At 40.3% G+C, this 14,119-nt stretch overlaps 1 protein-coding gene across 4 annotated transcripts in view; it reads left to right on the forward strand.

Annotated features, from left to right (window-relative positions):
- Positions 1–14,119, forward strand: part of LOC135233787 (myopalladin) — a 269,112-nt gene that overhangs the window by 213,702 nt on the left and 41,291 nt on the right. For all 4 annotated transcript variants that reach the window (XM_064297674.1, XM_064297676.1, XM_064297678.1 and 1 more), the window contains 2 exons: positions 9,363–9,517; positions 9,636–9,696. In XM_064297674.1, the coding sequence (XP_064153744.1) occupies positions 9,363–9,517; positions 9,636–9,696 (216 nt within the window). The remainder of the gene's footprint in view (positions 1–9,362; positions 9,518–9,635; positions 9,697–14,119) is intronic.

The following is a 14,119-nucleotide window of genomic DNA, read 5'->3' on the forward strand; positions in this document are numbered from 1 at the left end:
TTAGTATCACGATAATAGATACTGAAACGATACTGATTCAATACTCGGTACCTAACGATACTGAAATTACCTTAATAGATCAGAAATGTAATGTCCACAAGGGATGACCTCATTTTCGAATTCACGGTTTATTAAAAACCTGGTTTATTAACAACCTTTAAGTTGAAGCCTGTTCAACATATCAATAAGCATAGGACTATAGTGTTACAACACTAAACAATAGAAAACTATATTAAATATATTTCAAAAATTAAACAATGGTAAAGTAAATTATCTTTAAACAGGTCTTTCACTTTAAAATATATCTAAAAACAGCATATGTCAATAACAGTACAGCATCTTCCTATAATAAAATATTTACAATTTAGAACAGCTATTGCTACTGAAGTGAATTGAGTCTAAGCTTGCGCTGTATCAACCACGAAGAATACACAAGCGCACGTCACCTCACTTGCCAGCCTTAGTTGCTACTGCCATCCACCGAAGATTCTGACAAATTACACATTTCATCCTCTCAATCAGTAATGCGGGAGACACAGTTCCCTGGCTTTTACATTTGACACAAAACTACCGAACGTCGGAATATTGTAATACCGAACCGCTTCTTTTAATTTTTTTAAATACCAAAAAAGTGCTGAAGTTTTGGTATACCGTGCAACACTATGTCAGACACATATTCCAATCCATTGCTCAGCTTAGCAGAGAATGCACACTTCAGAGCGCCTCAGAGACAGATAGAATAATAATACATATTTCAAATAATAAATACGACATTGAAAAAAAAACTAAACGAAATATCAACTTGCCATCCCTGCGAGCTGCCCGCACAGTAGCCTACCTTATCATTTATTTGGCGGACTACAGCATAAATTGCGTCTTTTGTTTATATTCAATATTAGTAATTGCCGCGAGAAATTGCAGCTACACAAGAAAGTTTGTTATATTATGGTAGCAACGGAACGAAGCGGACTATATATATATAGGCTATATTGACCGTCATTGTTTTATTATACCAGCGTGTTCTCGCGCGTTTGTCGAGAAACTCAAATACTATCAATTAAAATGGTTTAGCTGCATCTCAGCATAATGGCGGATGGGGAAGGGACTAGCCTATATGAAAACAATTTTCAACCGTCACTCTCCTCATCACTGCTGCATCACAAAAACACTAGTGTACAATATCCCCATTATATAATACCACTAACCTATTTAAAGACACTCAATTTCAAAAATAACGTATAACCATAATATTTTGAGCAGTAATACTTACATAGCAATATGACATTTTATCTGTGTTCAGTAGTATAGAGACAGAGACAGTAAATCAATGACAAAGTCCTATCCGCTTCTGTTTTCCGTCAGAAAACGATGTCAGATAGGTCTATAAGCAAAGATATGGCTTTGCGATGCCCCGAAGTCCTCAATAATAATAGTACTCTCCAAGAAATTATGAAAATCGTTGACAACGTTTCGTTAGGTGCAGCGTCTTTTAATGCTGCCCCAGATGCGCAAGTGAATGCGATGATAAGAAAATTACACTGTTACACTGACCTATAAAACGCTATTCCAAAAGCAATATCAGACATGTTATACATCGTTAGAAAGCTTATACTCTCACCTACTGAATAAATTAATTGTCAATCAAGCCAGACTGTACTAAAAAGGGCGACAACGCCGTAAACAACAGATGTGGTATTATGCACAGCTATTTTGGAAGATACCCAGGCGTCACACATGCGCCTATATTTCACAAACGGATTGTCCAAGACAATATATGACCACTCATTCGCAAAAGGGACATCTCTACGCGTAAACCCGATGGTAAGATTGTATATTTATTAAATGCGTAATCCCAGATATTGACTGTATAATGACATGGTATAATTAAAAAAAAACTTGTCTCGTTTATTTCGTTATTCAGTGAGCAGCGTTTTCACTGCTGTATTGGCATATTTTAGGGCTAATGTCGGGTTTATCTTGTTGCTACGGAATATTGCATTACATTACATTACAGGCATTTGGCAGACGCTCTTATCCAGAGCGACGTACAACAAAGTGTATAACCATAACCAGGAACAAGTGTGTCGAAAACCCTAGAGGGCAGTAGCCTACCGTTCCAAGTGCAGAGAACAACCGCATAGTTCAACTTGGACCCTGTAGGTTAAACTGATTAACACTAACACAAACAAGAACAGCAACAACGCAGTCTATGCAAAAATACAAGCAATAGTTAAGACGAGTGCATTAACTAAGTCACATACGAAACAGCTAACTAGTTACAACCCTAACTTTACAGTCAATTTAGAGATTAAATTGAGAATATGGTTTCTCTCAGCATAATGACGGATTTAAAGAGTAAACAAACTCACCCGATATTGTCTTCAAATGGATCCATGCCAAAGAAAAGTAATGATTCATCTTCTCAAAGCTTTACCGTAGCGTATTATTTATTTAGACATTGGCAGAGTACAGCATAAATTGCGTCTTTTGTTTATATTCAATATTAGAAATTGCAGCGAGAAACTGCAGCTGTAGACACAAGATAGTCTGTTATGTTATGGTAGCAACGGAACGAAGCGGACTATATGTATTAGGCTACTGTCATTGTTTCATTATATCAGCGTGTTTTCGCGCGTTTGCACAGAAACTCAGAACCTATCAATAAAATGGTTTAGCTATTTATCAGCATAATGACAGATTCAAAGATTAAACGAACTCACCCGATACTGTCTTGAAATGGATGCAGGCTCAAGAAAAGTAATTATTCATCCTCTCAAAAAGCTTTTACTAACAAACTCTTGGTAGCCTAGCATGCACTCTGGCTGGCACTGTCTTCTATTGCTTCCCCGACGTTCAGACCCTCCCCTCGCTGATAAAAACTAGACCCTACGGTGTCAGATTACTTGCGTCGCCATGGATGTCGCTTGCCGTAAAGAGGTTTATTAGATGTTGTAACGCTTAGATTTGGAGCTCCAGCTCTTCCGCACCCCACCTAATAAAAAGGTCCAAATGGCGGGCAAACCATATGGCGGACATAGGTGGTCCCAAAAGCAAAGTTGTAGAGCACATTCAGATGCATCGGTCAATGAAGTTTTGTGTTGATCTGCCCTACGCTGTGGGAGCTATGACCTTTTAAACAGGACCCTTTTGCCACCATCTGGCCGACATAGGTGTTTTGTAGTGCCTGAGTAGTGGGGGGCCATAGGAACCCACCCACCAAATTTGGTTGGTGTACAACTTATGGTTGCTGAGCCTCAGACATTTTAGCGGAGAAAGCTGCCACACCCCAACAAAAAGGTCAAAATGGCGGGCAAACAATATGGCGGACATAGGTGGGGCCAATGGCAAAGTTGTAGAGCACGTTCAGATGCACAGGTCGATGAGGTTTTGTGTTGATCTAACGTATGGTGTGGGCGTTATGGCCTTTTACGCATAACCCTTTGTTATAGCGCCACCATCTGGCCGACATAGGTGATTTTAGTGCCTGAGTAGTGGGGGGCCATAGGAACCCACCTGCCAAATTTCATTGCTCTAGGACTTATGGCTGCTGAGCCTCAGACACTTTTAGCAGAAGAAAATAAGAATAATAATAATTAAAGCCGCAAGCGGCGTTGGGAGGGGTCCAAGCATTGGCACCATCGCCTATGGAGCGATTTTAAAATGGCTGTGTCCTCATGGTCATACACCTTCACCCAACATATGTACTGAATATTGTGATGATCGTATAAAAAATAGATGACTTGTGGCCAATTTTGTGCTAAGAGAAGCTGGCTGATGACTTAGTTGCGTCGCCATGGATGTGTCCTGACAGCTTCCCGTCAAGGCCTTTACTATGTCGTAACATTTAGATGGCATGTGGTAACACTTAGATGGCCGAGCGTGTATGTACAGCTGCAGCGCTTCCATGCCGCAACTAAAAGCGCCACACTAGTGTTGTCACGATACCAAAATTTTGACTATGATACTGATACCAGGTTTAGTATCACGATACTCGATACTGATTCAATACTCGGTACCTAACGATACTGAAATTACCTTAATAGATCAGAAACGTAATGTCCACAAGGGTTGACCTCATTTTCAAATTCATGGTTTATGAACAACCTGGTTCATTAACAACCTTTAAGTTGAAGCCTCTGCAACATATGAATATGCATAGGCCTATAGTGTTACAACACTGAACAATGGAGAAATATGTTAAATATATTTCAGAAATTAAACAGTTGTAAACTAAATAATCTTTAAAACAGGTCTTTCACCTTTAAATAGATTTAAAAACAGCATATTGTAATAACAATACAGCATCTATCTATAATAAAATATTTCCAAATTGGAACACCTATTGCTACTGAAGTGAACTGAGTCAAAGCTTGCGCTGTATCAGGGAAGTGAATGCACAAGCGCAGGTCACCTCACTTGGCAACCTTAGTTGCTACTGCCATCTAGCAAAGATTCTGACAAACTACACTTTTCATCCTCTAAATCAGTAATGCGGGAGACACATTTCCCTGGCTTTTTTGACGCAGAACTACCGAACGTCGGAAAATTCAAATACGAAACCGTTTTTTTTTTTTTAAGTACCGAGAAAGTGCTGAAGTTTTGGTATACCGTGCAACACTACGTCAGACACATATTCCAATCCATTGCTCAGTTTAGCAGAGAATGCACATTTCAGAGCGCCACAGAGACAGATAGAATAATAACACATGAATGCACATTTCAAATAATAAATACGACATTGAGAAAAAACGGAAATAAAAGACCTAATATCAACTCGCCATCTGCGTGCTTCGCGCAAAGTAGCCAACCGTTTTATTTATTTAGACATTGGTAGATAAGAAAAATTTGGTTACGCTGACCTATAAAACGCTATCCCAAAAGCAAAATCATACATGTTATACATCATTAGAAAGCTTATACTTTCACATACTTAATAAATGAATTGTCAATCTGGCTAAATTGAACTAAAAAGGGCGACAACGCCGTAAGCAACAGGTGTGGTATTATACACAGCTATTTTTGAAAATAGCCGACATTTCACAAACGGATTATCCAAGACAATATATGACCACTCAGTCGCAAAAGGGACATCTCTACGCGTAAAACCAATGGTAAGATTGTATATTTATTCAATGTTTAGTCCCAGATATTGACTGTAGAATGACGTGGTATAATTATTTTTAAACTTTGTCTCGTTTATTTCGTTATTCAGTGAGCAGCGTTTTCACTGCTGTATTGGCATATTTTAGGGCTAATGTGGGGTTTAGCCTGTCTTATATTGTTGCTACGGAATATTACATTACATTACAGGCATGTGGCAGACACTCATATCCAGAGCGACATACAACAAAGTGTATAACCATAACCAGGAACAAGTGTGTCGAAAACCCTGAGGGCAGTAGCCTACCGTTCCAAGTGCAGGGAACAACCGCATAGTTCAACTTAGTAGGTAAAACTGATTAACGCTAACACAAACAAGAACAGCAACAACGCAGTCTATGAAAACATTCAAGCAATAGTTAAGACGAGTTAAGACTAAGTCACCTACGGAACAACTACCTAGTTACAACCCCAAGCTTACAGTCAATGTAGACATTAAATTGAGAATACGATTTCTCTCAGCACAATGACGGATTTAAAGACTAAACTAACTCACCTGATATTGTCTTCAAATGGACTAAACTATTTATTTAGACACTGGCAAACTACAGCATAAATTGCGTCTTTTGTTTATATTCAATATTAGTAATTGCAGCGAGAAACTGCAGCTGTAGGTCGTTATGTTATGGTAGCAACGGAACGAAGCGGACTATATATGTATTGGACTACCGTCATTGTGTCATTATACCAGCGTGTTTTCGCGCGTGTGCACAGAAACTCAGAACCTATCAATAAAATGGTTTAACTATTTCTCAGCATAATGACAGATTCAAAGACTAAACGAACTCACCCGATACTGTCTTGAAATGGATCCATACCAAAGAAAAGTAATTATTCATCCTCTCAGAAAGCTTTTACTGAAAAACTTTTGGTCGCCTATCCTAGCATGCACGCTAGGTGGCAGTGTCAGACCGTCCTTTCACTGATAAAAACTAGACCCTACGGTGTCGAATTACTTGCGTCGCCATGGTTGTCGCTTGCCGTAAAGAAGTTTACTCGATGTCGTAATCGTTTGGATTTGGAGCTCCAGCTTTTCCGCACCCCACCTAATGAAAAAGTCCAAATGGTGTGCAAACCATATGGCGGACATAGGTGCTCCCAATGGGAAAGTTGTAGAGCACATTCAGATGCATAGGTCGATGAAGTTTTGTGTTGATCTGACTTATGGTGTGGGAGTTATGGCCTTTTACGCAAAACCCTTTGTTATAGCGCCACCATCTGGCCGACGTACATGGTTTTTAGTGCCTGAGTAGTGGGGGCCCATAGGAACCCACCTGCCAAATTTGGTTGCTCCAGGACTTATGGTTGCTGAGCCTCAGACACTTTTACCGGAAAAAAATAATAAGAAGAATAATAATAATCCTAACAGATACAATAGGGTTTCACCAGCTTCGCTGCTTGGACCCCTAATAATCCTAACAAATACAATTATTTAGATAGGGTTCCACCAGCTTCGCTGCTTGGACCCCTAACAAGCAACACGCTCGGAATTCTCATCGCAAAATCCAATGGCACAGACGTTGCTTCATAACTTCAAACTGATTTCCTAACGGCTATTTTGCGTCCTGCGACTTGGGTTACAACAGTGAATATCAGATTCCTAGACGTACTGGTAGCCACCACGTCGCAAGACAGGACACTTAAACTGTATGCTAGCAAATTTATCTGGCAAAATTCCAGATATTTTATCAGATAAATTTATCAGACAAAAGGGTGTCTGGCAAAATGCCATGCTGCCCAGAGTCCTGGGCAACATGGTGTCATAGCCAGTGTCATAGCCCTGGCATGATGGTAGGGGGGAGGATAAGGAGGGAGGCCAAGCTCACCAGTTTGAACTTCTAGAAATGTATAACAGACAGATACTTCTTGTTGTCCTTGGGAGGTTTGGTGCCTGGAGATGGAGGGGCCCTGCACTAAGGCCTAGGAATTTAGTGTTGCACCAACTTCTAGTTATGCTAGAGAAAAATATCCTCCTGTCGGACAAGCAAGAATTTGATAGATACCAAATAGAATTTGAAAAAACATAGTTTCAATAACTCAGGAAAACCCTAACACAATGGAATGTCCTCTCTGGTAATCATCTCCTTTTCCCCCTTTCCCCACCAATTGTTTTAACAACCTCCTCCAAATGGTGGGGGCCGGAATTAGAGATTTATGATTCGGACAGGTTAATTTATGGCAATGCCGCCTAGACCAAACGCGGGATTTGGCTTAAAAGGAAGGGAGACAAAGCAATCGTGGAAGATCGTAAACGACTTCCCCACGTTACACATAATCTGTGTGGTGTGTGTAGATTCACAAGGAAGATCGTAATCGACTTCCCTCAGTGCACATACTAGGCTATGTGTTCTGTGTAGCGATAGCCATGGAAGATCGCAATCGACTTCCCGCACTGCGCATACTCAATGTTCTGTGTGTAGCTAAACAGGCTGATAAGAACTCTTTTACTCTGTATTTCTGTTTTTAACCTTTATAATTGATTTTGGAATTGAAGATAATAACCTACCTGCCTGTTCAATAAATTCTTATTTTTAACTTGCGTGGTCTTCATGACTCTAATCCATTTTATCTTCTTTTCAGCCGAAATTCCGTTTAAATACTCAGGGGGGCAATTCTGACTAGGACCTACTGATCAGGGGTCTAGTACAGTAAACGTCTTTAGTGGGGTCTTCAAGTTAGATAGGTGACCACGATCTGCCTGTTAAGGGATTGGTGGTATTGGTTCTGGTGTTTTGGCTTAAGAGAACCCATGGGCGTAGTACGCCGGTTCTTGTCAAATTCGCCTGAAGGAGCCCGATAGATACGCACCGTCCTGGGCTCATAACTGTCTATGCACTATCCATGTAAGCCAGGCATGGAAGGCACGTATTATGGTGGTCAGCCTCCTACCCTCTGGATTCTTCACCGAACTGAAATTTAACAATAATGCTAAAGCCCGGGAGCATATATTGAGGAATGATGGCACAAGATAGAGTCAAGTGTAACCACTCCCAAGTTCCACATATAGTTAAACCCAAATTTTAAATTATCATGTAAAATGGAGTCAGATTATCACGAGGGTAAAACATAGTAACTGTTACGCTTTCTTGCTGTGGTCATTGATATATTTGATGTGTTGTTCCGCGCATTTGTGAATATTCTGATGCTCCCATTGGAATATTGACAGTCCGGCGACAGATCGGATATATCTCTGATGACAGCATAGCCCCGTTTACGAACGGAGAGTAACCTGAATGCTACTGATCCGTTTCAGGCCAGTTTAAGCGGGATATGAAGCAGCGCCTTCATATCTAACCCGTGGCAACGGAACCAGTGCATTCTTAATTATAATTGTGCCCTGTTCTTACGAACAGAGGAAAAATAACTAACATCTCCGGTTTTGAATCACACCAGCCAAGGGAGAACACACGATACCTTCCCCTCCAGCTACAAACCCTCATTTGTCTAGCTGTGAGGTGTTTACATATTGAAGGGAGGATATTTCTCTCTAGCCTAACTAGAAGTTGGTGCAACAACCGGGAGGTTCACAACAAGCGGGAAGTTCACACTTGGTTAACAATGAATGAACATTTGTTACTATGCCTCCACTACAAGAGGTTGTTAATCCCCCCAGCGTCATCTTAGCTTTGATCTTAGAATTATGGGTGTCTGGCATGAGGGGTCTGGAGATCCTACAGGGAAGTGGAAGTGTTGGAATGTTGAAAGTAACGGACAAAGGTTCATTTGGGAGCTTATGTAGAAATAAAGCAATTTGTGCCCTCAGAGAGAGAACTGCAGAGTAACAAATTACAACCGCCCTACATTACATTACATTACATTACATTACAGGCATTTGGCAGACGCTCTTATCCAGAGCGACGTACAACAAAGTGTATAACCATAACCAGGAACAAGTATGACAAAACCCCTAGAGAGAAATCCCGGTCCAAGTGCAGGGAACAACCGCATAGTTCAACTTGGACCCAACTTGGACCCTACAGCACACAGCACTGCGTCATTGACTGCGCCCATGTGCTGTGTGACATTGATTCTAGAAAATAAAGGCCAATAAGTCAGTTTATCCGTTTTTATCTGTTGCAATGATTTAACTTAAAAAGTGTGCAATCGTTGATCTTGATGCCAACAAGTGGAAGTCTTAATGAGCAACCTGGGAGTGAACGGAAAAATTCCCTCAAAGAAATAGTTACCATTTTTTCTTGCAGTGTAATGCCGGAGTCATATCCATGGTTACCAGCACTGGAGAAACACGACATTCCAATTGTGGTGGGAGTGGGCGTGTCCCTCATCTTCATTTTCATTACCATGGCATTCTACTCTCTAGTTCAAAAGAATGAACCAGCACCCATTGGACGAGCAGGTGAGTGAGCAAAACTTTATTTTATCAAACATCATAATCTCTTCTGTTTCATTTTAATGGGTAGATATAAGTATGGCAGCACTTCAGATGAATCTGAATATTTCCTTTCCTTATACAGCACAGAGGAACTTTCGTGGACACAGTGGCCATCCAGAGACAAGAAGGACATATGAGAACAGGTTATTATTATTATTATTATTTTATTATTATTATGGGGCTTAGCATCAAGAGTACGCAGGACCTCTATTGTTTTTGCTAGGATTATTATTCTGCTTCTATTTTTCTTCTGTCTCTTGATAAATTTTCACCCTTTCCCATGCTCAAAAACTAACAACATTTGGTAGACATGTCCGGACACACACTCTGATATTGCAATATAGCCTATAGGAGGTGCTTTTGGGGAAAAGCTAACTTGCAATGGCTCCATAAGCCCAAATTGTATTGTTTCTGCAGAAAGACTTACACACAGCACTTACACACAAGATGAACAAGCCCAAACTGAAGAAAACAGGGGCAGTCCCTGCTTTTATTAGCAAAATGTATTTTAAGAATAACATACATAATTCTGTCTGATTGGTACATGATTAATACATAATCATAAAGTAAGATTTATCAAAGTAAATGATTGGCTGTGTCTAGTCATATATTGATTACAGAGATACTTTATCCTGTCTGAATTGGTCATTAACATTACAGATGTCCTGTAATATAAATTACTTCACAGACACTCTCCTGAAAATTTATCCGTTCCAAATTTCATTACACGCTTATCCTGGGCAGGGTCATGGGGTGTGCTGGAGCCTATCCCAGCATGCATTGGGCGAGAAGTAGGAATACACCCTGGACAAGCCGCCACACACACCATTCACTCACACACTCATACCTACAGGCAATTTAGAGTCTCCAGTTAGCCGACTTGCATGTCTTTGGAGTGGAGGATACCGAGGATACCGAATTACCCGAGGGTAACCCATGCAGACATGGGGAGAACATGCGAACTCCACACAGAAATCCCAGGATTTTCTTGCTGTGAGGTGACAGTGCTACCCGCTGCACCACCATGCCATCCCAAATTTGCTCATAGAACCCATAAAGAATTTTTTGAGAAGCAAACTTCTTTTAATACGAACCAAAGTCAGTTGGGTAATTATAAAAAAATCGAACCTTTTTGTTATAATAAAAACCGAACATAATACCATAAACTTTAAAATCGAGAGCTAGTTCAGTTTATGTAATTGTATGTTTAATATCAGTCAGCAACACGAATAACCAATTGATTTTCGTTTTTCGATATGTTTTAAAATGAATATCGAACACCCATTAATTTCTTGCTTTTTAATTTCTGTTCCTGAAACAGAAAACGATTGACCAAAAAGTACACAGATCCTTTCTCCCCAATGATATGTATTACTTGCTGAGGTAAGCAATTTTTTAACATCGTATTAAAGGAAAAAACTATGTTCTTATGTTCTGGAAAGTCATATAATTATATTATCATATATAATTCATATATTATTATTTGATTATACTGTAGCATTTATGCTATTATGGATTAAAAATAAACTGTCAAACTGTTTTCTGAAAAACCTCCCTAGGAATATGCATCATTGCACACTGGCAGCAGGTTGGTAACTGGGAATCGAAAATGAAAGAATAAAAATAAAAAACACCCATTTGTAAAACTAAAATGCTTTATACCACACTGCAGACATGATCTTGGTGGAGCCTACGTAATGACCATGACCGATAGATGGCCTAATGTAACAATCAATCATCAATTTCTTTTATGACAGACTGTCCGATTTATGCCTCTAATTACTTATTTGCGAAACAGAAGGAACTTGCTTTCTTACAAATCTTCGAGCAAATAGAACATCAAAAATGTTTCTATAGGTTTTTACACAAATAGGTTATGTGGTTGTTAAACATTTAAAAGGCTGTGTTTTTATTACTTCTGTTACTTCCCACAACAAGTTCATGCATATTATAAAACAATAGTCTATGTTGCAAAACCATTTTCTTGAAATAAATATAAGCTCTGTCTGTCAGTCGGTCGGTTGGTCATCAAAAAGTGTCCCAACCCGCAGTGGCCACAGTTTTCGCCCTAGGAGGCTGAAATTTGGTCATGGCGGGAAGGTACAGCTGAGTAACTTTCAGGCCAATTGACCAAGAGGGGGCATGGCGATGGGCTGGTCATGAGCCAAAGAATGGGTCACGTGTTTGTGTGAGGCTGTGTGAGGGGGAGTGGTGATGGGCGTGGCCTATCACAAAAAGGCGCATAACTCCCGAATGGATTCACAGATTTGCACAAGATTTTGTGGAAAGGTTGGTCATGAGCCAAAAAATGGGTCACGTGTTTGTGTGAGGGTGTGTGAGGGGGCGTGGCGATGGGCGTGGCCTATCACAAAAAGGCACATAACTCCCAAATGGATTCACAGATTTGCACAAGATTTTGTGGAAAGGTTGGTCATGAGCCAAAGAAGATGTACCAATTAAAACATTTGTAATTTTTTGGTTGGGTGAACGTATGGGTGTTAAACAAACAAACTCAATAATATAGCCAAAGTCTGACAGGATGAATTTAAATTTTAAATGGTAAATGGTAAATGGACTGCATTTATATAGCGCTTTTATCCAAAGCGCTTTACAATTGGTGCCTCTCATTCGCCAGAGCAGTTAGGGGTTAGGTGTCTTGCTCAAGGACACTTCGACATGCCCAGGGCGGGGTTTGAACCGGCAACCCTCCGACTGCCAGACAATCAGTCTTACCTCCTGAGCTATGTCGCCCCCAATTTTAGGGCAGTTTACTGGAGTTTGGCTTGTCTTCACACCCCCACTGCCTGACAATAGCCAGGTGTTGATGCGGATGTGCGAATGTGTCTGTCTCTCCCCTGGCAGACTAGCAACTGAACGATCAAACATTATCAGTGGAATAAACTATGTTCACACTTTAGGCTACTGTAGGATGCTACCGAGGATAAATTGACGATAAATTTGCACAAGCCAATATATTTGAGGAAGAAGGATTTTAATTATATTGAAACAGCAACACCAGACCACAGATAGTGGGATGAAATTTGCTCCAATTAAATTACAAAGGCTACATTCCAGTTAGTCCACCTCGGTCTTTCTTGCCATGTAAAATATTATTTCACTTTGTGGTCTGTTTTTAATGCACAGTTAAAAATGGGGACATTTCCAGCCGGGGACAGGCCACCAAAAATGGGGGCTGTCCCCGGAAAACGGGGGACGTCTGGTCAACCTACCCTATATCCTAAGTGAAACTAACATGGAAGACTTTAGACTGTGCTCAAAATTATCTGACTATTACTAAGTTTCACAGTCTGACCACAAAGTTCATTGAATAACCGTTTATAAAAGTAAATGTCACTCAAATACACACAAAAATGTTATGGGTAACAAGCATGTCCCTATTTTCAGCTTATCTTTAAAATGTATTTTCCTCTCTTTTCCTGTTAAAATAAGAGCGGCGATAACACTGTTCTACTTTGCTTGTGAGTGCCGCAGTTGAAGTGTTAACTGTCAGATATGGTTTTGAGTGCTTACATTTGCCACCTGGTGGTAGTTTTGTGAACAAAAGTAGTTCCTGCAGAAATACAAAGAAAATGTATGCAAATTTGCTGCTGCAGGGAAGATCTCTCGCGGCAGAAGCATCATCTGAAACCAGTGACCACTGTACATGCAATAATATAACCTTGGGAGGTTCGGTGCCTGGAGACAGGCCCTGCTGCAAGGCCTAGGAATTTAGTGTTGTACAGACTTCTAGTTTACGCTAGAGAGAACTCTCCTCCCTTCAGGAAGGTATAGGAAGGTACAGCATGGTTGCACTGGTTGCTGTGAATGCGTTATTTTACTCAGGGTCTTGGTATGATTGCATTGACAGATTACAAAATTACATTTAATGAATTAATATGAATTTTGCACATTTTGTTTGATTCCAATTCCTGTCTAGCCCTTCTGGGTTGTATGCTGATTAGAACGTGTGTTTGAGCACTGACTCGTTCCCTTCGCCCCTTCAACTCCAATTCTTGCCTTAGCCTTTATATTTTGTTTGCCCTATGATTTTGTGTTTGACCCTTCACTCATTGTATTCGATTCCAGTTCTCGTCTAGCTCCTCTGCTTTGTTTGCTGATTGGAGCTCATTCTCGACCTTGACTCTCATTTCGCCCTCTGCCATGTAGTGACTTTGGTTGGTTAGTGTGTTCTCAGCTGGACTACCAATACTTCCAACACAACTTAGTTGTTTTGCGTTGTTATTTTTTCTTTATTTTTTGAAAATACTCTTGGTGGTGTTGTAGATTTCTGTTGAGGGAATGCTATTTGGACCAATTATAATGTTTCCAATTAACAACTAATTGTCAAAAGTTCAACGTTTAAAGCCGCACTGGGCTCACTACCCTTCAAAGACTAGCCAGTTTTGGATAGGCAGATAGGGACCAGAGTTTCTGGTCAATTTGTTGGATTATTTACCTTAACCTATATCCTGTTACATTCTGACCCTAGACCAGGTCGTAACAACCCCGTAGAGGAAACCAGATATACACCTTTTTTTAGGTTGGCCCCAGTCAAGCAGCTGTTCT

This window comes from Anguilla rostrata, chromosome 10 (genome assembly GCF_018555375.3).
Source record: "Anguilla rostrata isolate EN2019 chromosome 10, ASM1855537v3, whole genome shotgun sequence".
Lineage (NCBI taxonomy): Eukaryota > Metazoa > Chordata > Actinopteri > Anguilliformes > Anguillidae > Anguilla > Anguilla rostrata.